The sequence below is a fragment of the Babylonia areolata genome, chromosome 8 (assembly GCF_041734735.1).
Source record: "Babylonia areolata isolate BAREFJ2019XMU chromosome 8, ASM4173473v1, whole genome shotgun sequence".
Lineage (NCBI taxonomy): Eukaryota > Metazoa > Mollusca > Gastropoda > Neogastropoda > Buccinidae > Babylonia > Babylonia areolata.
In genome coordinates, this window is record NC_134883.1 from 39,626,896 (window position 1) to 39,653,440 (window position 26,545).

At 42.6% G+C, this 26,545-nt stretch overlaps 1 protein-coding gene across 4 annotated transcripts in view; it reads right to left on the reverse strand.

The window, feature by feature from the left end:
• Positions 1-2,892: 2,892 nt before the first annotated feature.
• LOC143284804 (inhibitor of nuclear factor kappa-B kinase subunit epsilon-like) overlaps positions 2,893-26,545 on the reverse strand; it is a 66,778-nt gene continuing 43,125 nt past the window's right edge. For all 4 annotated transcript variants that reach the window (XM_076591835.1, XM_076591838.1, XM_076591836.1 and 1 more), the window contains exons 9-19: positions 23,617-23,796; positions 21,861-22,072; positions 20,965-21,115; positions 19,198-19,390; positions 17,271-17,395; positions 15,921-16,040; positions 12,355-12,456; positions 9,869-9,965; positions 7,113-7,414; positions 6,302-6,373; positions 2,893-5,508 (exon numbers count right to left, since the gene is read on the reverse strand). In XM_076591835.1, the coding sequence (XP_076447950.1) occupies positions 5,451-5,508; positions 6,302-6,373; positions 7,113-7,414; positions 9,869-9,965; positions 12,355-12,456; positions 15,921-16,040; positions 17,271-17,395; positions 19,198-19,390; positions 20,965-21,115; positions 21,861-22,072; positions 23,617-23,796 (1,612 nt within the window). In that variant the 3' untranslated portion in view covers positions 2,893-5,450. The remainder of the gene's footprint in view (positions 5,509-6,301; positions 6,374-7,112; positions 7,415-9,868; positions 9,966-12,354; positions 12,457-15,920; positions 16,041-17,270; positions 17,396-19,197; positions 19,391-20,964; positions 21,116-21,860; positions 22,073-23,616; positions 23,797-26,545) is intronic.

A 26,545-nucleotide genomic window follows, 5' to 3' on the forward strand; every position in this document is an offset into this window, starting at 1 on the left:
TGTCTGTGTTTGTTTGTTGTGGAGCATGGTGTGTAGAGTTGATTATTATGATTATTATTCAATTTCTTGATACTTGTATAGTGTCTCTCTTTAGTCAGAGACCCAATTCTAAGTGCTTTACAAACACAGAGTTATTTGTGCAACAGGCTGCCTTCCGGGGTAGAGCTGACTGACAGCTGACTTCAGAGGCTGATCATTATTTCCTGTGTCATTTAGCCAGGCTTCAGTCACACGCACATGTTTATTAGAGTGGATTTTGCTACAGAATTTTGACATGAGTTCTTTTATGTGCACTTTAGTGCATTAGGCTTTAGTCATGCACACGCACACGCATATATATCAGAATGGATTATTCTTATTGCCTTGAGCTCTTTTACGTGCACTGTCAGTGCATGTTGCACACAGGACCTCAGTTCATCATTTCATCCAGTTGATTGTGTCCAGACCACCACTAGAAAGTCCGGTGGAGGGGAGAAAAATATGGCAAGTGTGGGATTTGATCCTGCGCCCTCAGATTTTCGTGCTTTCCCTGTAGACGAGTTACCTAGGGTCCACCACTCTGCATGTCCAGTTTGAGTGGCTGTGAACATTCAGGTTGACACACACCTCGTGTCCCCTGTGAGGATACTGGGGGCTCTTTCACCGTTCTAGTTATAAATAGTATCCCCACCCTCTGGAAATATCTGTGCTGAACATTTCCTCTTTTCTATCTGTTCTTCATGGGGTTGTTAGGGGGATCTTTCATTGTGAATAGAATCCCTACCCTCTGGAAATATCTGTGCTGAACATTTCCTCTTTTCTATCTGTTCTTCATGGGGTTGTTAGGGGGATCTTTCATTGTGAATAGAATCCCTGCTCTCTGGAAGGTCTGTGCTGAACATTTCCTCTTTTCTATCTGTTCTTCATGGGGTTGTTAGGGGGATCTTTCATTGTGAATAGAATCCCTACCCTCTGGAAGGTCTGTGCTGAACATTTCCTCTTTTCTATCTGTTCTTCATGGGGTTGTTAGGGGGATCTTTCATTGTGAATAGAATCCCTGCCCTCTGGAAGGTCTGTGCTGAACATTTCCTCTTTTCTATCTGTTCTTCATGGGGTTGTTAGGGGGATCTTTCATTGTGAATAGAATCCCTGCCCTCTGGAAGGTCTGTGCTGAACATTTCCTCTTTTCTATCTGTTCTTCATGGGGTTGTTAGGGGGATCTTTCATTGTGAATAGAATCCCTGCCCTCTGGAAATATCTGTGCTGAACATTTCCTCTTTTCTATCTGTTCTTCATGGGGTTGTTAGGGGGATCTTTCATTGTGAATAGAATCCCTGCCCTCTGGAAGGTCTGTGCTGAACATTTCCTCTTTTCTATCTGTTCTTCATGGGGTTGTTAGGGGGATCTTTCATTGTGAATAGAATCCCTACCCTCTGGAAGGTCTGTGCTGAACATTTCCTCTTTTCTATCTGTTCTTCATGGGGTTGTTAGGGGGATCTTTCATTGTGAATAGAATCCCTGCCCTCTGGAAGGTCTGTGCAAGAAATTTCCTCTATCATTCAGTTTGTTTCTGGCTTTTTCTTTTCTTCTGTTGTCTCTTGTTTTCTTATTTTCTGACTTGCTGATCCATTCACCTTCTTTTTTCCCCAGAAGGTCTTGAATAATTTTTTTTTTCTTTTTTTTTCTGGACTTGATAATTGGGGATTGTTAATGTTTTGTATTCTTTTTTGTGTTTGGGACTTGAAAGGTGCCTGTCAGCGATTTTTGGTTTTGAATGCCTGTTGCTATATATCATATTGTATAATGCACATAATTATGTTTATGTATTTATTTTTTTTAGATCAGTTCTTTAAATCATCTGGTGAAAAACTGATGGAATGGTTATTTCCAGAGGCATGTCCAAGGTTTAGGTACAATAATACTGTGTTGTTAGCTTGGCTGTAATCAAAAAGGGTTTTCCATAGTATTTTTGGGGTGAGCAGGGAGGACGGGGTGGGGTGGGGGGGTTTATGGAACTGATATTACAGTTTTTCAGCTCTGTGTGGTCAGATGGTTGATGAGCAACAAAAGATAAAGGTCAACAGAGACCTCGTGACATGAAGGTCTGGAGGCATGCACACACACATGGAGAGAATGGTGCTCTCACTGTGGTGATTGCAGCTGTTGGACAACATTGTGCATACTGATATAACACTCTGTTCACCTGGCATGTGTATGTCTGTGTGGCTGCATGCACGCTCATGTAAATTTTTTCCCTCATATATTTATGTACTCTTTGTAGTGGATGTAGATTAACAAAGACAGGTTAGAAGAATAGGCCATGCCTGAAATGCCAAACTTTGAATAATAGTCTAAGTTTTTATTTCTCCATGAACAAGAGGCATGATTTTTGACTAGAGTGTGACAACACCACATCCAATGCCAAGTGATCCAGCATGTGTGTATGTGAGAGAGAGTATACTGGTCACGCATTATGAAATGAATGACAGAGTACAGCCCTGTGAGACAGTCTGACAGCTGAATGAATCTCCATGGCCACAGCCATCCTCATGTTTGTCAAACTGATCAAATGGCCTCAACTTCTGTTGCCCTTTGGTTTTGTTTCTCCCTCTGCATTGGTGGTGTTGACCTGAATACCCTCCTCAGTCCATCACCGGTATTCCCCATTTCAGTTTAAAAAGTCTCTCAAAACACACCTCTTCCTTTCTCTCAACCATCTTACTGACTGCTATGCTTGACCTTCTGCTGGTCATGTGTGTGTGTGTTTGCATGTTTGTGTGTGCACATGTTCCTGTATGGTATGTAACATTGTACTTAAGCTAGTGTGTTTATGCATGGATAACATTTATTGTAAACACCACAAGTTCCTTGTCTGGAAGGTTTGAGCATCAATTAGCATGATTTATTATATTGCAAATGCTGAATGGTGTAACACTGAACCATAAATAAAAACAACTCAGTACTAGTAAAACACCTAGCCACATGGCCGTGGCAACCGTTGGACAATATTGTGCACACAACACACGACACCAACTGGATCAGGTGAATTATAATTATTTTTGCATTTATTTGAAGTCCTCAGGATTTCAAGTCCACATCAAACTGTTCTCACTCACTCACTGTCATATTCACATACTTTCTAACCACTTTTGCCTGGAACAAAACTAAGGAAAATCAACATTGAACAGCAGTCCAAGGGAAAAAGAATAGTGTGAAATTACATCATTAAACATCACAAACATATCCCCTGAGGTAGTGCCTGACACAGGCATTGTCCAAATGACATGATCAAACAAAAAAATAAGATGATATTAACGATGCCGGACTGTAACACCCAAATGACACAATAAAACAAAAATGTTTGAATTTAAACTAAGATTCACTGAATAATGATTCACTGATTGTAATAGTTTTCTGTCAATAGCTCATACAAAATGGCTGGGAACAACAAAAGTCAAAAGTAAATCAGTACATGCAAGTAATCAACAAGAAGCTTATTTTGAGCAGACAAAAATTGCCCGAATCAAATCTATTGTTAAATATGGAAAAACAAAACAACAACAACAAAAAACTACAACAAAAAACCCCATACACATGTCTTACTTCATGACGAAGAGTGTTTGTTTTGGACTAATTGTTTACATGTTTAGAGACTGTTTATGTGTGGTCTTTACGTGATAAATGAAATGATCTTCAGGGGATCATTACAGCTGTAATACAGGTATGATAAGTGCTACACTCCAAATACAGTAAAAACACCGGGCATCAGATTAAGAAAACAACAGGCACAACAACAGAGTTGTTAGAAAAATGAACTTTTAGAGTCCTGGGTTCAAATCCTGGTCTTGGTGCCTAGTTGGGTAAGGGTGGAGATTTTTCCGATCTCTCAGGTCAGTAGATATGCAGACCTGCAAGTGCCTGAAACTCTGTGTATGCATGCGGAAGATCAAATGTGCATGCTAAAGATCCTGGAATTCATGTCAATGTTTGATGGGTTTTGGAAACAAAAACATAACCCAGCATGCACCCCCCCAAAATGGCTGCCTACAAATCAAGATAAAAATGGTCATGCTTTTAAAAACCAACTCACACATAAGGTTGTATGCAGAAGAAGAAGAATGTTAAGAAAACAAATGAAAACTCTAAAAAAAAAAAAAGAAAAAAAAGGCCATTTAAATAATGTGACAATATTCTTACCAACACACATTCTTGTGGCAGACCACAGTAATTTTTGAATGACACAAAAACAGATTCTGCCTAATACATACATCCTTACAATTCTTAAACTTCATGTTTGATTGTTTCTCTAGGAATTTAACTATGGCATGTGCCCTTATGTCGCAGAAGCAAGAGATTTAAATCAGAGCTGGTTTTATACTTATTATTTATGAAGATTTCCTGGCAAGAAATGAAATAAAAGTCTTTAAGTTGTGGGAGTGGTGTTCTTGCTAAAGGAAAGAAAAAGTTCCCAGCTTGATCTTGCAGTTTGGACTTTGTCAAACAGCAGCAAAACAGATTCAGTTCTGTTTGTATGTGCAATAATGAAACTTTTTGTACTCAAATACAAGGCACACAGTAGTGCATTGTGCAAAAGTGTGCCTGCAACTGAATAAACTACTGAAAAACACGTTTAATTGTAAATGCTTTTACAAAACTTTTCTTTTGTTGACATGTCATGAAAGATATTGATTCACACTGAAGAGGAGCCATTTTGCCTGAATAAACCCATACTTGCATTCATTATACAATTTTTTTTAGTCCAAAAACCTCAACTCAAAATACTTAATTTGAAAATGAAAAAAAAAAATCCTCTCTTGAACATGTTTTCCCATCTACTTACCTATTCATCTCATCTCATTTGATGAAAAAAGCATTTCAGTATGATACACCAAACCACGTTTTTGTTGTTGTTTAAAAAAAGGTTGATTTTACAAAATAAATACGTGGCTGATCAGAATGATATCAATAACACTGGTATCAGACATTTGGATGAGATGTTGATGGGAACACTACTTTAAGCTGACGGTGTGATACACATTACAACAACAGAGAATTCAGGTAATGAAGGCCACTTTGTTGCCATCTTGTCTTGGTGCTGGGGATGAGAATAATCACAGCTGGTGCCACAGGAGCAGATATATTGTCTGGTGATTCCTGACAAGTTTGGCAAAGTATTGATTTTCACATTAGAATGCCGTCCTTGGAAAGGAGGGATGGGGCGAGTTGGTGTAAACAGGGTAGGGATCAAATGCTATTATTTGTAATAAATATTCATTATCATTACAGTGGCTGCTGCCACAGCCAGCTGTTCAACCAGTCTTTGCACTTCCGCACTGAGAACCAAGCCTTGAGATCGCCAAGGATTGCACTGGTAAAGAGGACAGTTGTGTCAACAACACGACTGGGTAAAAAACCAAAACGTGAGGTTTTGTTACGGCTTGCTCCTTTTCACAGTCCTGTCTTGTGGTCTTTCACATAACTGTGGGAAACAATCCACTGCCACCCATCAGCATACTCTCCTCCTCCAGCCTGAAACCAAATGGACACAGAGTTTTCTTGAACTGACCTCATTCCTCTTACCACCACTGCTCAGAAACTGAATCTTTTCTGTTTGGTAGATCTCTCTCTCTCTCTCTCTCACACACACACACACCTTACTCTACAAAGTATTCAATAAGTCAAATCTTAAGTTGGGGAGCATAAATTAGAGAAAAAAAATCCACACACACACACACACACCTTATTCTACTGTACAAAATATTCAGTGATAAAGTCAAATCTTGAGCTGGGAAGCATAAATTACACACCTTTTGAAGTTCACTTGCTAAACTTGTATGAAAACTGAAATTTAAAAATTTGACACATGATTGTGTATTCAGTCAATTTCAGTATATCTGCCTGATAATCTTCCACACCGATTAAAATGACAACAACAAGATTTGTCCATCCCGCAAAGTCATTCTGTTCTTTATATTTTGCGCACATATTCCCTAACACCCGAAACCCTCCCTTCCAGTTTGCATGTATAAAAATTACTGCATTAGGAGTTGGTGACATAAGCATGATTCATATTCATAATCCTTGCCATCATCTTATTCAATATAATCAAAATGAAAAGAAAAAAAAAGTATTTCATCAATAAATATAAGATCATATGGTATTAAATAGAAACCAATTTCTAGTTGACAGATACCATGGAAGAATGCTAGGTAAAAATCTTGACAATTACTATAGATGTGAAAAATAAAATAGGCTAGCCAGTCATCTATACAGTCTGTCAGTTGAACAGCCAACCAGCCATCCAGCTGAACTAGCCACTGACCTCGTCATGATGTCAAGGTTCTGTTTGACCAAATGCAGAACCTCCTCACTCTCCTCCCTCAGTGACTGGAGACTGCACACATTTAGGGAACAATGGTATGTCAGGGTCACTGGATTTAAAAGAATTTTTATTTTTCAATTCACATTTTGGTGAGTACGAGTACATATGAAAGCACATCCAACAAACTTGTGCACTGGGGTAAAGAGTTTAACCGAAATCAATTATTGTACAACAGAGTGATGAACCAGTTTGGATTTGACTTCATTTCACATGGGTGTATCCATGTACAAAAAGCGTTCAGTTGAAATGACCTGCTTCATTAATAATACAATGCATGACAAACAGTATCAGTATAACTATTCTGATTTATAATACAGTAGATCATACTACAATTTGTGACAATGTTGTGCACTGTATCAATGTTCCAAACGTTTTTTTTAACTTGGTGTATTTCCATTGGAAGGATACCATTTCCTAGTAAATACTATGACTAACAATGTCCAGTGATTTTACGCATCTTTGGATTTTATAATTGTCCCATAAGTCTGCACACAACAAGGGAACTATGTCACGCTAGAGACATGGAGTGATAGCCTAGAGGTAACGCATCTGCCTAGGAAGTGGGAGAATCATACAATCTTACACACATTACACCACCAACAAATCTTTAACAAATCACACGACCAATAACAATTCAACACAATCTTTCACACATGACACCACCATCATATCTTTAACAAATCACATTAATGATAACAATTCAACACGACCTTTCACATATTACACCACCACCCAGCCTCAGACACCTTACCTGTCTCGCACAGACACGGAATCCACAGACACTGCTATGGACCCTGTGTTGACAGTAGACTCTTGGCAGCTGGAGGGGTGGGTGGGGATGGTGGTGGACTTGGACCCCACTGACCCTGACCCTGAGCCTGAGCCTGACCCCAGGACGGATGTGCCCAGACCCTCGTCGACGCTGGAGATGTGTGGATGACTCAGCTTAGTCAGGGGTGCCGGTGGCGGCCGCTGTTGCTGCTGCTGCCCTCTGGCGAGCTGACTGAACTGCCTCTGTAAGTGGTCCACCTCCTCCTGGCATTTTGTCTCCAGCTGAACACAGATGGTTTGCTTTTGTTTTTATTTCATTGGTACTGGTCTTGCCTTCTGTGTGTCCGATTGTTTCATGTTTTCTTTTTCTTGTGTTTCTGTTTATTGACGTATTTTTTATTCACTTTGTTGTATATGTTGTATTCTTTAAATTTATATTCACATTTCTTTTAACTCATTCTATACTGTCTGATGACTTCCTTCATTATACTCTCTGTACTGGTCATTTGTTTATGTTACAAGAAAAATATCTAAAAAAAAGAACGCAAGTACATACAGCTGTGAAATTTTGTGTTAATAAAATGGACTAACATTTGACAAAGTTTCAAAGCACTCACTTTATTATTGACTGATTTATCACATTTTGAAAAAATCAATGTTTTTCACAACTGACATAGAAAGGGTGAGTTTTTCTCATACAATACAAATTTTACAAATGTGGTCTTTTGTAACCATGGACACTTCCTAACTGTAGCAATTGAATGGGCAAATGTGTATGTACAGTGGATTTCCACCACAGAATCAGTTTGCATTCGACTTTCAGCCACAGTACTTGCCGAAGTTGACGGAGATGCCATCTTGTCAAGTGAGCAAGCGAGAAGGCAGAGTTGGGTGACTATACGCTCACATGTATTGTACTCAAACAAAAGCACTCGCAGACACAATAAAAGTACAGGTGCACTTTTGGGTGACTGTAGAACAGAGCTGTGCCACTTAGATTTGCACAAGACTGTTAACCTATGAACTACGAATCTTTAAACTCGCGGCACGCTATAGCATACCACAGTAACAAAGCGTTGTGTGCATGAGGTATACTACAGCGTACCTTAGTACAGAAAGAGTTAAAGGGAGCCAATGCATGATCTGTGTACAGACTCTTCGCGGTGGTCAGATCTGAGAGCTTACATAATTCTAAAAATATGTGCGTGTGTGAACACACACACGCGCGCGCGCACATACACCTTCCTTGGAATAAGAAAAAATTAAGCAGCTATAATGTAGCATCTGTGCATGGTTCAGTCAGTCCACACACTTTGACAGCTCCTTGAAACTGTTCCAGTCAGTTTGCCTCAACAACAACTAACTGCTTTCTTTTACCACATTGGCCTTTCTTCCAAATATGTTCAGAGAGGAAGAGGACTAGGTATTCCAAACCATCAAGTAATATGTTTCTAATGTAATTCTGGGGAGTTTGTTGTTGAGGGTCGTTATATTTTGTGTTTTGTTTAAAAAAAATTTTTTTTAATGTAATTTCTGAAGTAAATACCTGACAAAAAAATTCTGCAGAGGTCCAAATGTTTTAAAATTCCATACTCTATTCATTACCAAAAGTAACCCTTACCTTAAAAATCATGAGTGATCATGAATTCTTTTTTGATAATGATTTTTCGTAAGGGTCTTAAGTTGCAGTTCTCTATGAAACATGTCATTAGATTTTTTTTTTCTTTTCATGTTTGTGTAATTTGTGCTGTGGCATTTCAACGATTTTTGATGGGAATTAGAAATGTGTTTGTCTTTTCTATGCACCATCTGCGTATTCTTGTCTTGTCTTGTCTTGGCACAATAGCCGGATGGTTAAAGCGTTGGACTTTCAATCTGAGGGTCCCGGGTTCAAATCTCGGTGACAGCATCTGGTGGGTAAAGGCTGGAGATTTTTCTGATCTCCCATGTCAACATATGTGCAAACCTGCTAGTGCCTGAACCCCATTCATGTATATACACACGTGGAAGATCAAATACGCACGTTAAAGATCCTGCAATTCATGTCAGCGTTTGGTGAGTTATGGAAACAAGAATATACCCACCATACACATCCCTGAAAATGGAGTATGGCTGCCTACATGGTGGGGTAAATAAACAAAAACGGTCATACACGTAAAATGTTACATGTCTATCTGAGTGTGTATGTGTGTGTGCCTGAAGTGTGATTGAATGACACGGGAAACGAATGATGAGCGCCCAGTGGCAGCCGTCAGTTGGCTCTACCTATGTGGGCAGCCTGTTGTGCAAATGACCCCGTGCTTGTAAAGCACTTAGAGCTTGGTCTCTGACCAAGGATCGGCACTATATAAGTATGCATATCAATCAATAAATCTTGTTGAAGGTGGCTTTTGCTGCAGCAGTGGTGTTGTATTTTGCATTGTATCAGTGTGCAAGTCTTGACCTTTTTAATTTTTAATTTAAACCGTAATTCCTGAAAAAAGTTTGACAAGGCTCTGTGATGAGAAAAGGGGATGCAACATGAAATTTCAACAGCTATTTGATTCTTCTTTCTTCTTCTTCGTTCGTGGGCTGCAACTCCCACGTTCACTTGTATGTACAAGTGTGGGCTTTTACGTGTATGATCATTGTTTTTACCCCACCATGTAGGAAGCCATACTCCATTTTCGGTGGTAGATTCTTCCAAACATAATTCATTTGTGAGGAATGTTTGCTTTCAGTTGAAAGGTGACTGACCCTGTCAAGCCGAGCACTGAGCAGCTGCTGACAGTTGATGACGCTCTCATCGTTCTTCTCCACTTTGACCAGTCGTGCAAGTGACTTGGTCAGTGTCCTGCACACACACACACACACAAAAGACATTCAGGTTCAAGGACTTTTTTTTTTCTTTGGTGACAAGTCACATACAGGTCACATGATCACCTCCTCAGTCCTGGTATGGCCCTGTGTGGTCGACTGGACTCTAAGATCTGAGCACATCATGCCTATTTTGCAACATCTCCATTGGCTCCCTGTCTCACACAGAATAAAGTATAAGATCAGCACTCTAAGTTATAAATATATTCACAAATCTGCCCCTTCCTATTTGTGTGGCTGCCTTCACCTCTACACTCCATCTTGCTCTCTACGATCGTCCTCTGTTTACGCATACCCAGATTAAAACACTCCACTGTTGGACACCGTTCTTTCTCTGTCTCTGGACCTTGTATTTGGAATGAACTTCCTCTTTCAATTCGTCAGATCTCCACACTCAGCTCTTTCAAGTCTTGCCTTAAAACCCACCTCTTCACAAGATAGCTTCCCTCCCCTACCTCTTCCTTGTCTTCAGTTTCTTCAGTTTTAGAGTTATGCATGCATGTGAATGACTGGTGTGAAAGTGCTTAGATTTGTTCAGTGCTATATAAATACCATCATTATTATAATTATTACTTCCTGTTCTTTCTGTGTTTGTGAGCAAGGGTTCACCGTTTCTTCCACAAAACGTTAAGTTGCACACTGACTTGAACAGTTTATTCATCACACACCCACACTGTGTGTTAACAGTCCCTCTATCTCACCCAAACATCTTCTGCTACCTCTCCACCCATCCACTAAACATGCAAATGCACAGACACACATGCATGAACATGCATGCGTGCGTGAGCGCACACACACACACACACACACGCATACACTCTCACTCACACACAAACACACATATATGCTTACACATACACACACACACACACACACACACACACATGCATACACTCTTACTCACACACACACACAAACACACATATTATGCTTACACACACACACACACACACACACACACACACACATAAGATTGATTCTTCTTAAAATTTGCATTTTCCAATGTTCACATTTCCTAAAATGTTATTTATCTACATTTAACCCTTCTAACAGAACCAGAGAGTGTATGATCAAAAAAAGAAAAGAAAAAAAGAGAGCACATTTCAATCTTCATTGCAAACACCTCAGCAATGTCCAACACGAAAATCTGTATTATTGTGTTGTATTTGTATTTGTATTTCTTTTTATTACAAGAGATTTCTCTGTGTGAAATTCGGGCTGCTCTCCCCAGGGAGAGTGCGTCGCTACACTACAGCACCACCCATTAAAAAAAAATTTTCCTGTGTGCAGTTGTTGTTTTTTTATTTGTTTTTCCTGTCAAAGTGGATTTTTCTACAGAATTTTGTCAGGAACAACCCTTTTGTCGCCATGGGTTCTTTTACGTGTGCTAAGTGCATGCTGCACATGGGACCTCGGTTTATCATCTCATCCGAATGACTAGCGTCCAGACCACCACTCAAGGTCTAGTGGAGGGGGAGAAAATATCTGCAGTTGAACCATGATTCGAACCAGCACACTCAGATTCTCTCGCTTCCTAGGCAGACGCATTACCTCTAGGCTATCACTCCACAAACAATAAGAGAACCACTCCCACTCTTGCATTAGTATTTCACCTAGCAAAATCACTAAGGTGAATCTGCGCTCTCTGTCATCATCAATGCATAAACAAATCTGCCCCATCCTTTCTCTGTGACTGCCTTCGTTTCTTCGATCAGCTTCAGATCAACTCTTGTTTCCATATTCTCAGATTCATTCAAAACTCCACACAATTGGGCCACCACTCTGTGTCTGTCTCTGGCCCTTACACTTGGAATGATCTCCCTCTTTTGCTTCATTTAGATCCCAGCACTCGGCTCTTTCATGTCTGGCTTAAAACCTACCTCTTTCCAAAATAGCTCTTCTATAAGTACACCCCCCCCCCTTCCTTTTTTTCATCCATACTTTCTCTAGCTTTCTACCTCTGTGTATTAAAAGTTTTTTCTTCCATATCTTTGTCTCAGAACACTTTGATTTGTTTCTGCATAAGATTTAGAGGTATATAAAGACATTTATTATTACTATTATCATCTCTTTTTATACTATGACTATCACCTGCTATTATTATCATTATTATTATCGTTATTACTATTATTATTACTGTTATTATTATCATCATCATCATCATTATTAACATTATTATCGTTCTTCTTCTTCTTATTATTATTTCAATATTAATTATTATTGTGACTATTTTGACTTTGTTATTATAATTCCTATTATTATTACTATCATCATCATCATTATCAATGACATTATCATCATAATCATCACTATTATCATTACTGTTATCACTATTGTCATCATTATAAAGTGAGTCCCTGACTCACCCGGTGAAGTGAAAGGCCTGTGTGTGCAGGCGATCAAGGGCAGGTACACAGTGACCGGTCAGGATGGACAACATCCGAGTACACGTCTCCTGCAATTTTTGCCTGCATCATACACACACAGACGCACACACATGCACACACACGCATGCATGCACGTACACACACACAAAAACAGATCAAGAAAGGTAAGGAAATTTCATTCCTATCTTATGAAACATCCACTTCATGGCATCTGAAAGACTTTGATTCTGAGAAATCTAGCTTCTGCTCACAAAAGGCAAGTGTGAAACTGAGCTGAAATTGTGCTGATGATGGGACAGCACAAAAGAAAAAAAAAGTAAAAAGAAAAAAAAAATTAGCAACACTAAGAAGTTCAGGATGGTAGGGAGGGAAGGGGATACTGATAAAGAGGAGACAGATTAGTGTTCTTATCTGTGTCTACATCAGGCAAAACCCACAGAACAGTGCTTTGCACTGAAACTCAAAGACTCAACTGGTCACACAGGAGTGTTAAATATAAGACAATGAGTAACTCTGACATTTGTCCCAAGGGGACAGACATCCAGGACTCATCCCCTGGAGCAATGTAACCATCATCCCAACCATCATCCCCTGGAGCAATGTAACCTTCATCCCCTGGAACAATGTAACCATCATCCCTGGAGCAATGTAACCATCATCCCAACCATCATCCCCTGGAGCAATGTAACCTTCATCCCCTGGAACAATGTAACCATCATCCCCTGGAGCAATGTAACCATCATCCCAACCATCATCCCCTGGAGCAATGTAACCTTCATCCCCTGGAACAATGTAACCATCATCCCCTGGAGCAATGTAACCATCATCCCAACCATCATCCCCTGGAACAATGTAACCTTCATCCCCTGGAACAATGTAACCTTCATCCTCTGGAACAATGTAACCTTCATCCCCTGGAACAATGTAACCATCATCCCCTGGAGCAATGTAACCATCATCCCCTGGAGCAATGTAACCTTCATCCCCTGGAACAATGTAACCTTCATCCCATGGAACAATGTAACCATCATCCCCTGGAACAATGTAACCATCATCCCCTGGAACAATGTAACCATCATCCCCTGGAGCAATGTAACCTTCATCCCCTGGAGCAATGTAACCTTCATCCCATGGAGCAATGTAACCATCATCCCCTGGAACAATGTAACCTTCATCCCCTGGAACAATGTAACCATCATCCCCTGGAACAATGTAACCTTCATCCCAACCTTCATCCTCTGGAACAATGTAACCTTCATCCCATGGAACAATGTAACCATCATCCCCTGGAGCAATGTAACCTTCATCCCCTGGAGCAATGTAACCTTCATCCCCTGGAACAATGTAACCTTCATCCCATGGAGCAATGTAACCATCATCCCCTGGAACAATGTAACCTTCATCCCAACCTTCATCCCCTGGAACAATGTAACCATCATCCCATGGAACAATGTAACCTTCATCCCATGGAACAATGTAACCTTCATCCCCTGGAGCAATGTAACCTTCATCCCCTGGAACAATGTAACCTTCATCCCATGGAACAATGTAACCTTCATCCCCTGGAGCAATGTAACCTTCATCCCCTGGAACAATGTAACCTTCATCCCATGGAGCAATGTAACCATCATCCCCTGGAACAATGTAACCTTCATCCCCTGGAACAATGTAACCTTCATCCCATGGAGCAATGTAACCATCATCCCCTGGAGCAATGTAACCTTCATCCCAACCTTCATCCCCTGGAACAATGTAACCATCATCCCCTGGAACAATGTAACCTTCATCCCCTGGAACAATGTAACCATCATCCCCCCTGGAACAATGTAACCATCATCCCCTGGAACAATGTAACCTTCATCCCAACCTTCATCCCATGGAACAATGTAACCTTCATCCCCTGGAGCAATGTAACCTTCATCCCCTGGAGCAATGTAACCTGCATCCCCTGGAACAATGTAACCTTCATCCCCTGGAGCAATGTAACCTTCATCCCCTGGAACAATGTAACCTTCATCCCCTGGAACAATGTAACCTTCATCCCATGGAGCAATGTAGCCATCATCACCTGGAACAATGTAACCTTCATCCCCTGGAACGATTTAACCTTCATCCCATGGAGCAATGTAACCATCATCCCCTGGAACAATGTAACCTTCATCCCAACCTTCATACCCTGGAACAATGTAACCATCATCCCATGGAACAATGTAACCATCATCCCCTGGAACAATGTAACCTTCATCCCCTGGAACAATGTAACCTTCATCCCAACCTTCATCCCCTGGAACAATGTAACCATCATCACCTGGAACAATGTAACCATCATCCCCTGGAACAATGTAACCTTCATCCCCTGGAGCAATGTAACCTTCATCCCATGGAACAATGTAACCTTCATCCCTTGGAACAATGCAACCTTCATCCCCTGGAACAATGTAACCATCATCCCCTGGAACAATGTAACCTTCATCCCAACCTTCATCCCATGGAACAATGTAACCATCATCCCCTGGAACAATGTAACCTTCATCCCTTGGAACAATGCAACCTTCATCCCCTGGAACAATGTAACCATCATCCCCTGGAACAATGTAACCTTCATCCCAACCTTCATCCCATGGAACAATGTAACCTTCATCCCCTGGAACAATGTAACCTTCATCCCCTGGAGCAATGTAACCTTCATCCCCTGGAACAATGTAACCTTCATCCCCTGGAACAATGTAACCTTCATCCCCTGGAACAATGTAATCTTCATCCCCTGGAACAATGTAACCTTCATCCCCTGGAGCAATGTAACCTTCATCCCCTGGAACAATGTAACCTTCATCCCCTGGAGCAATGTAACCTTCATCCCATGGAACAATGTAACCATCATCCCCTGGAACAATGTAACCTTCATCCCCTGGAACAATGTAACCTTCATCCCCTGGAACAATGTAACCTTCATTGAACTTGACCTAAAGGGTGTCAGATTATGGAACATTGAACTCAACTTTACACTGCACAGGACTTTCATCGCTACTGGAAATATGTAAAAACCAGATGACCATGTCTACTGACATTTACCATCAAATTGTTACGCAGATAAATCAAAAGTACAAAGAAACAAATCCAGCCTGCATTCAAAAGAGGATCCATTTCTTTTCGCTGATAAAATGCTGGTGGCAATATCCACAATTTTTCCCCCTCAAGATGGAATGGGTAGTGTTCACAAGGCATGGACCTTCTACTCCGCCAGTCACACAGAGGAGAGGAGGGGAAGAAATGTGGATATTGCTACACTGGTCACACTCCCAGGACCCATCACCCACAAGTATAATCATGCCAGCACCTTTGCTTGGCAGTTCCTGGACTTAAACCAGCATCTCTAAAACTGACCAATTTTTTAGGAAAGAAATGGTCTTGTTGCAGGAGCCCCAGATGTGAGCATGCCTCCATCCTCCTTAGCTGGAGCGTTCAGCTAAATCTCTGTGTGCAGCCTCAGTAGAATATAGTTATCTTGTTTGTCTCCACGTGGGTATACTGAAAGTCACACTGACCTTTCAAAGCGATGGATGTTGCTGTCATGTGGGTTCATTTTCTCTTTGACAGACTTGTCTCGGCGAAACCTGGACTGAATCTGACTGATCACCGTTAGCTGGTGCTCCACTTTGCTTAAGCTGCACACAGAAAAGAAGTAAAACACCGTTTTTATTATCTATAAATACTTCTATGGTCAAAATGATAAAGATAGCCGTGAGTTGTAAGTCCTTTTGTTTATCTCTTTTTCTTAAACATTCAAACTACTCTGCCATGCACTATTTTTCTTCTTTTTTGGGGGCGTGGGGGGTGGGGTAATGACATTTTTTTTACATTTCCATAACCAACAAAATCCTGTCCTGTAATATATAGGACCTTAACTGCGTTCATATCTTTAGCAAGAGTATAAACATAAAAGGAGTTCAGGTTCTTACAGCAGGTATAATAATACTGACCAATAACACTGCAAGATCAGAAGAAAACAAATCTCTACCATAACACACCACACTGCTGGAATTTGAACTCTGGGCCTCGTGAATGTAAGTTTCAAGTGCTAACCACTGCATCATCTGACCAGCTGTGCAAAGGTGTCTGCATGGAGTCTGTGTCCAGTTTTTGTGTCAATATTTGGCAAAACATGCCATCATCATATTGGTGTCTGTGTACATAATTTTGTTTCTTAGGTTAATCATCTAGATCACATCTGTTTTGTCAAAGTGTCACTTAATCATAGCTGGGCTATGTAGTGCATATTTTGTGCAGACTGTCAGATGTTGTGTTTGTTGTTGTTGTTTTCAATACTGTTAGTTTTTTTTCTATCCTTCTTTCACCTACTTTTTTTATTTTTACCCTACTTTCACCTGGCAACAAATAAATGGCTACTGAATGGTCAAAACAGTTTCAGTTTCTCAAAGAGGTGTCACTGCGTTCAGACAAATCCATATATGTTACACCATATCTGCTAAGCAGATGCCTGACCAGCAGCATAACCCAATGTGCTGAGTCAGGCCCTGAGTGCATGCATACATATTTGTGTACCTATCAGAGTGGATTTCTTCCACTGAATTTTGCCAGAGGACAACACTCTCGTTGCCATGGGTTCTTTTTCAGTGCCCCAAGTGTGTGCTGAACACAGGACTTCAGGTTATTGTCTCATGCGAATGACTAGACGCCCAGTTTGATTTTCCAGACAAACTTGGGAGAAAGGGCAAGAGTGGGATTTGAACCCACACCCTCACCGACTCTCTATCTGGCAGCTGAGCGTCTTAACCAATCTGCCACCTTCCTGCTTCATCCGGTCAAAACAAAACAAACAAACAGAGGAAAACAAAGAGGTGTCAGAGCTGGACGGGTCAGCTGCAGGGACTGACCAAGAGGTGTGCTGGCACTGCTCTGACCACTGGGCCCCATGGCGCTGTGTCTCCGTCACCTTGTCCGCCACGCCCTGTCTGTACTGCCGGATCTCCTCCACCCGCTCTTCTGTCTTCCGCTGCACCTGCATCGCCACACGTCACTGTCAGCCACACGTCACTGTCAGCCACACAGCGTCACTGTCAGCCACACGTCACTGTCAGCCACACAGCGTCACTGTCAGCCACACGTCACTGTCAGCCACACATCACTGTCAGCCACACGTCACTGTTAGCCACACAGCGTCACTGTCAGCCACACATAACTGTCAGCCACACGTCACTGTCAGACACACGTCACTGTCAGCCACACAGCGTCACTGTCAGCCACACGTCACTGTCAGACACACGTCACTGTCAGCCACACAGCGTCACTGTCAGCCACACGTCACTGTCAGCCACACGTCACTGTCAGCTGCACGTCACTGTCAGCCACACATCACTGTCAGCCACACATCACTGTCAGCCACACGTCACTGTCAGCTGCACGTCACTGTCAGCCACACATCACTGTCAGCCACACATCACTGTCAGCCACATGTCACTGTCAGCCACACATCACTGTCAGCCACACAGTGTCACTGTCAGCCACAGCTCACTTTCTTCTTCTTCATTTTTATCTGTTTATCTTTTATAATACATTAATAGGGAGTGTGTAGCAGACCCACTTTCAAATGATTTTCATGGAGGTTCCCTGATTATTTTTAATGAGAACAGCGTGCTCATGCACGTCTCCATTTGATTTTTTCCCAAGTCACCAAAAGGCCTAAATTTCGTTCTGATGAAAGGTTTATAGCATTTTCAGTGACTATTTATGCAAGTTTATAAGATAGATTTGGTTTCATAATTACACCCATTATTTGCTTTAGTCTTCTATGTTTACTTTGAGTGTGTGTCCTGTCATAAATCTGCCATTATGCATTCAAACTGATCCATTTCTAAACTCTGCTGAAAAGTTGTCCGAACAAAGGCAGTGCAAATTCAGAGAAGCCAGTTACAGTAGTGGACTTCCCATGTTGACCTACTTCTTGCTCTGCCACTCGCTTTAACCACTCCACTATTACGCCCGTTGTTGGACTTTCAACCTGAGGGTCCCAGGTTTGAATCCCAGCCACGGTGCCTGGTATGTAAAGAGTGGAGATTTTTTAATCTCCCAGATCAACAGATGTGCAGACCTGCTAGTGCCTGAACTCCCTTCATGAGTATACAAATACAGAAGATCAAATATGCACGTTAAAGATCCCGTAATCCATGTCAGCCTTCAATGTGTTATGGTAACAAGAACATATCCACCATGCACACCAAATGGAGTATGACTGCCTAGATTGAAGGGTTAAAACGTTATACACTAAAAAAGTACAAAAAAACAATAACACTTGTACATAATCATGAATGATTGAATTACATTGCTTCTGCTCAGTAAGGATCAACCAAATCACTTCAAACTACACAAAGAAGCAGTCAATGCAACGTCAAAGGCATATCACACTGATCTCGTTTCACCGTTCAGCACTCAAGTGGGCTTTTACCTGTATGACAGTTTTTACCCCTCCCTGTAGGCAGCCATACTCCATTTTCGGGGGTGTACATGCTGGGTATGTTCTTGTTTCCATAACCCACTGAACACTGACATGGATTACAGGATCTGCAACTTGCGTATTTGATCTTCTGCTTGCATACACACACAAAGCAGGTTCAGGCACAAGCAGGTCTGCACATATATTGACCTGGTAGATCGGAAAAATCTCCAACCTTGCGCCGTTACTGAGATTCGAATCCGGGGACCCTCAGACTGAAAGTCCAATGCTTTAACCACTCAGCTATTGTGCCTGTCGTCACCAAGTATAAAATGAGATCACCACCAGTTCCCACCCCTGCCTGCCTGTACCTGCAGCAAAGTGTCATCGTTCAGGATGTCCCTCAGGTATGGGTCAGGCCCATGACCTGAGGTGATCAGCAGGCCCTGAATCGACTTGACGCTGGAGTAGAAGGTAGCGAAGCGTTTTCTGGTCTCTGCCACCAACTGCCGAATCATCTGCAACGTCACTGCCACCGTCCGCACTCTGGCTTCCACGTACATCCTGAAAAAAACAACAACAAAAAATGTGACAAGAAGTCAGTTTTCAGTTTGAAGGAGGCTTCAAAGCATGATGACTGATTCATTTATGCTACACTGTATCTGCTTTGAAGAAGAAAAAAATATTGAAGGGATTGTATTGTATTGTATTGTATTGTATTGTATTACTCTTTTTTTATCACAACAGATTTCTCCCTAAGGAGAGCGTGTCGCTACACTGAGAATGTCACCCATCAAAAAAAAAAAAAAAAAAAAAAAAATTTTTCCCTGCTTACAGTTTTTTATCTGTTTTCCTATCAAAGTGGATTTTTCTACATGATTTTGCCACAGAAAACCCTTTTGTTGCCATGGGTTCTTACACGTGCACCAAATGCATGCTGCACACTGGACCTTGGTTTATCGTTTCATCCGAATGACTAGCGTCCAGACCAGCACTCAAGGTCAAGTGGAGGGGAAGAAAATAATGACGACTCTACTGGGATTCGAACCAGTGCGCTCAGATTTTCTCGCTTCCAAGGCAGATGAGTTACCTCTAGGCCATCACTCCATTTACACTACATCACATCTACACCACTGATCTGTGCTGTGTTGATGTTTTGATGTTTGAAGCATGGCTTTGCGGATGTTTGCTGAGGTTAGGAAGTGGTGTGTGTGTGTGTGTGTGTGTGTGTGTGTGTGTGTGTGTTTGTGTGTGTGTGCTTTTGTTGTTGCTGAGTAAGGTCTGAGATGAGAGAAAGAGAGAGAGAGACAGACAGACAGACAGACACAGAGACAGAGACAGAGAGATAGAGAGAGAGAGAGAGTGAGAGAAACAGACAGGCAACAAGACAGGCAGAGAGAGTCTGAAAGGGTGAGGAAGCGGATGTCTGACTAACACAAAGGCATTGGGAGGCTACCTATCTATGAAACATGTGAAACACAACCTAAAAAAAAGAAAAGAAAAAAGAAACAAAACCACAAAAACCCCACAACAGTGCATACATTAAACTAGAATGAGAAAATAAACTAAGGCTGTCTATCTCTCTATCACAGAGGGCAGGTGCGGAAGATGTGTGTTGTGAAAATGAAAGCTGTCTATCTCTCAGAGATGCCAACCCCTGTCAAGTGTTTGTAGGAACCATCAGGAAATTTGGCAAAAACGTTCTGAATTTTGAAGGAACACTCTGACTCCGAGCCACATCAGCAATCCACTGGAAACAGACGCTGTTTGTCTGAGACACAACTTGGTTTTAGCCATGATCTCTCTTGTTCCAGCAAGCGATTAAGCTGATTGGTCCACTCAATGCTGTTTCAATGTAAACATGCACGCGATTAGCTGAGCATCATCACCGGAGACCAAGAATAGTTGTGACTGTCCTGGCCTCATGATTGATACGTCTAGAGTAATGTTATGACAGGAAAGCATTTGACCATGCTATGTAGTCAAAAATGAACTCCTCTGAACAATTTTGACGTTGGGGTAGCATCGGAACAAACTGTGATTGAGCATAACAAAATATGGCAAAATCCTAACAGTTGGCATCTCTGATCTCTCCATCACAGAGGGCAGGTGACGAAGATGTGTGTTGCGACACAGACCTGAGGTGGAGGTGTCCGTGCAGCAGACAGGCCTGGCGGTGACCGATGTGCTGCGTGTGCTGCTGGATGAGGTGTCCCCGCGCCTGGCAGTTCAGCGCCAGACTGTTGTCCCCTGCGATGTCCACCACATCCAGGAACACCGGGAACGCCGCTGCAACACCATTGTCCATGTATGGTGTGTCAGGCTTCATGGCGTTTGGACAAAGCCATATACGCTACACCACATCTACTAAGCAGATGCCTGACCAGCAGTTTAGTCAGGCCTTCAGAAAAAAAAAAGTAAGTGATTTCATTTCTTAAAAAAAAAAAAAAGAAAAAAAAAAAGGTAATAATAAAAATAAATAGATAAAGAAGAAAAAAAAGACAACAATGATAATAAACAGACAAATAAGCAAATGAATGTAAAACACACGCACACACACACACACACACACACATGCACAGCAGATATGCAACAAACATGCAGTTTCACAGATATGAAAGCACAAACATGAGTGCATAGGCCCAACTACACACAAAAGCACATGAGCCCCGATACATACACCCCCCCCACACCCCTCCCCCACACACACACATACCCACCCACCCACCCATACACACACACCCACACACATACACATCCCCCCCACACACACACCCACACCCACAAAACTCTACACACCCACACCCACCGTCACACACACCCCCACACACACCCACCCACCCACACACACCCACCCACCCACAAAAACCCACCCACCCACACACACCCACAAACCCCATCCCCACCCCCCCACACCCCCTCACACACACCCACACCCACCCCCTCCAGCACCCCCCCCCCCCCACACACACACACACACCTACGCACACCCACCCACACACACACAGAGCCACACTCATGCAACACAACTCACGGATCTCTGGCGGGGACAGCTGCAGAGGCTGCAGTGCGGTGGGTTCCCTGGGGAAGAGGTAGATGAGGGACTGGGTGATGTGGGTGGGGAAGGAGGAGATGGGGGCCTGGGGGTCAACCACCTCCTCCAGTGCGTGTCCTCCGACCAGCAACAACTGCTGCGAGACCGGCATCTCCGTGACTGAGGCCACGGAGCTCTGCAAGGTGGACAGCCTGAAAGAGACGAGGAAAGTTTCAGTTTTAGTTTCTCAAGGAGGCGTCACTGCATTTGGATGAATCCATATATTCTACACCACATCTGCTAGGCAGATGCCTGACAGCAGCATAACCCAACGCGCTTAGTCTGGCCTTGAGTGCATGCTTATATGTTTGTGTACCTGTCAGAGTGGATTTCTTTTTACATGATTTTGCCAGAGGACAACACTCTCGTTGCCATGGGTTCTTTTTCAGTGCGCCAAATGCGTGCTACACATGGGACCTCCGTTTATCGACTCATCCGAAAGACTAGAATGCTCAGTTTGATTTTCCAGTCAAACTTGGGAGAAAGAGTGAGAGTGGGAATCGAACCCACATCCTCACGGACTGTCTATATTAGCAGCTTGAGTGTATTAACCATTCTGCCACCTTCACGAGGAAAGAAGTGATTATAGTTATCACATGCAGCATGGCAGAAGAAGAAATTGTGTGAAATATGATGAATATATACAGATATGTATATACAGGTATGTGTAGGTATTGTTAGTGTTAATGAAGAGAAGATGAGAGAGAATAGAGCCATAAGAAAGGAAGGGTGCACGCATGTATGCACACCTGTGCACACACATACACAAACACACCCACATACATAAGTTTACATCACTCACATACACACATGCTCTATTTCTCACAAATGCATACACGCACACAAAAAACAAACCCAAGACAAAACAAAAACAACACACACAAAACACACACATACACTACATTACACACACACACACACACACACACAGTCACCAATACTCTCTCCCATACACACATTTACAAAACGACTCTTCTACCACCACCCCAACACAACCCCCCACACCCACACACCTACACGCACACTCATACCTCTTCACAACGCCAAACGACCCCCTCCTCCACCACACCCCTTGAACACAAACATGTACTGACCCCCACAACTCCTACAGACACACAAACTCATCCCCCTCCTCTCCCCCCCCCCAACTTCCACTTCACCCCAAACCCCAACACAAACCCCCCTCCCCCTCCTCTCTCCACCCAGCTACCACTTTCTCCCTCCCACCCCCCAACGCCTACACACACACACACACTCCCCCCCTCCTCTCCTAACCAACTCCCACTCCGCCCCCCAACACACATGTACTCACTCCCCCCCCCAACCCCTGCACACACAAATTCATCCCCCTCCTCTCCCCCACCCACCAACTCCCACTCCCCCCTCAACACACACATGTACTCACACCCCCCCCCCCAACTCCTACACACACATAAGCTCATCCCCCTCCTCTCCCCCTCCCCAACACCCACTCCCCCCTCCCCCACCACACACACATACTCACTCCCCCACCCCCAACCCCTACACACACATAAGCTCATCCCCCTCCTCTCCCCCTCCCCAACTCCCACTTTCCCCACCCCACCCCCCACACATGTACTCCCTCCCCCCCCCAACCACTATGCACACACAAACTCCCCTTGCTCTCCCCCACCCCAACCCCCCAACTCCCACTTCCCCCCTCGCCCCCACCCACCTGGCGGATGGGTCCAGAAGCAGGGTGTGCTCAGCAGCGTGCAGGTAGTCAAAGAGTCGCAGGCACACCTGTGCCTTGAGGCGCTGCACGCGGGAAAAGAAGGCCCCGTAGGAAAGCCCGTGGCCACGCCCCCCCTCCATCAGGTCAGCCAGAAGGGGGGTCACGAAGCCACGCACACCACTGCAACACAACCAGCATAGGAATATCGATAGTGGCCACGCCCCCCCTCCATCAGGTCAGACAGCAGGGGGGTCACGAAGCCACGCACACCATTGCAACACAACCAGCACAGGAATATCGATAGTGGCCACGCCCCCCCTCCATCAGGTCAGCCAGAAGGGGGGTCACGAAGCCACGCACACCACTGCAACACAACCAGCATAGGAATATCGATAGGAAAACAAATAAAAAACAAACAAACTGCAGGCAGGAAAAATATACCCGGAAAAATTGGTGGCATTCTCAGTGTAGTGACGCGCTCTCCCTGCAGAGAGCAGCCTGAATTTCATACAGAGAAATCTGTTGTGACAAAAAAGAGTAATACAATACAACAATGATGAACAATGAATGTCAACAATGAACAACAATGAACATCAACAATACAGAACAATGAACAAAAAGCCTCTATGAACAACAATAATGAACAGTGACAATGAACAACAGAGAACACCAAAACAACATCAATGAACAATTACAATGAACAATGAACAACAGAGAACATCAAACAACAATAATGAACAACAGAGAACATCAAACACCAACAATGAAAAACAACAATGAACAAGAGAGAACATCAAACAACAACAATGAACAATTACAATGGAAAAAAGAACAATGATGTGGACAACAAGAATGAACTTAACAATGAACAATTACAATGAACAGTGAACAACAATGAACAATTACAATGGAAAAAAGAACAATGATGTGGACAACAAGAATGAACTTAACAATGAACAATTACAATGAACAGTGAACAACAATGAACAATGGCAATGAAAAACAGAGAACAACAAACAGCAACAATAGTGAAAAAAAGAACAATGATGATGGACAACAATGAACTTAACAATGAACAATCACAACAAACAGTGAACAACACCAATGAACATCAACAAATGGACAGTGGCAATGAACAGTGAACAACACCAATGAACACCAACAAATGGACAGTGGCAATGAACAGTGAACAACACCAATGAACATCAACAAATGGACAGTGGCAATGAACAGTGAACAACACCAATAAACACCAACAAATGGACAGTGGCAATGAACAGTGAACAACACCAATGAACACCAACAAATGGACAGTGGCAATGAACAGTGAACAACACCAATGAACATCAACAAATGGACAGTGGCAATGAACAGTGTACAACACCAATGAACACCAACAAATGGACAGTGGCAATGAACAGTGAACACCACCAATGAACACCAACAAATGGACAGTGGCAATGAACAGTGAACAACACCAATGAACACCAACAAATGGACAGTGGCAATGAACAGTGAACAACACCAATGAACATCAACAAATGGACAGTGGCAATGAACAGTGAACAACACCAATGAACACCAACAAATGGACAGTGGCAATGAACAGTGAACAACACCAATGAACATCAGCAAATGGACAGTGGCAATGAACAGTGAACAACACCAATGAACATCAACAAATGGACAGTGGCAATGAACAGTGTACAACACCAATGAACACCAACAAATGGACAGTGGCAATGAACAGTGTACAACACCAATGAACACCAACAAATGGACAGTGGCAATGAACAGTGAACAACACCAATGAACATCAACAAATGGACAGTGGCAATGAACAGTGAACAACACCAATGAACACCAACAAATGGACAGTGGCAATGAACAGTGAACAACACCAATGAACATCAGCAAATGGACAGTGGCAATGAACAGTGTACAACACCAATGAACATCAACAAATGGACAGTGGCAATGAACAGTGAACAACACCAATGAACATCAACAAATGGACAGTGGCAATGAACAGTGAACATCACCAATGAACACCAACAAATGGACAGTGGCAATGAACAGTGTACAACACCAATGAACACCAACAAATGGACAGTGGCAATGAACAGTGAACAACACCAATGAACACCAACAAATGGACAGTGGCAATGAACAGTGAACAACACCAATGAACACCAACAAATCGACAGTGGCAATGAACAGTGTACAACACCAATGAACACCAGCAAATGGACAGTGGCAATGAACAGTGAACAACACCAATGAACACCAACAAATGGACAGTGGCAATGAACAGTGTACAACACCAATGAACACCAACAAATGGACAGTGGCAATGAACAGTGTACAACACCAATGAACACCAACAAATGGACAGTGGCAATGAACAGTGTACAACACCAATGAACATCAACAAATGGACAGTGGGAATGAACAGTGAACAACACCAATGAACACCAACAAATGGACAGTGGCAATGAACAGTGTACAACACCAATGAACACCAACAAATGGACAGTGGCAATGAACAGTGTACAACACCAATGAACACCAACAAATGGACAGTGGCAATGAACAGTGTACAACACCAATGAACACCAACAAATGGACAGTGGCAATGAACAGTGAACACCACCAATGAACATCAGCAAATGGACAGTGGCAATGAACAGTGAACAACACCAATGAACATCAGCAAATGGACAGTGGCAATGAACAGTGAACAACACCAATGAACATCAACAAATGGACAGTGGCAATGAACAGTGAACAACACCAATGAACATCAGCAAATGGACAGTGGCAATGAACAGTGAACAACACCAATGAACATCAGCAAATGGACAGTGGCAATGAACAGTGAACAACACCAATGAACATCAACAAATGGGCAGTGGCAATGAACAGTGAA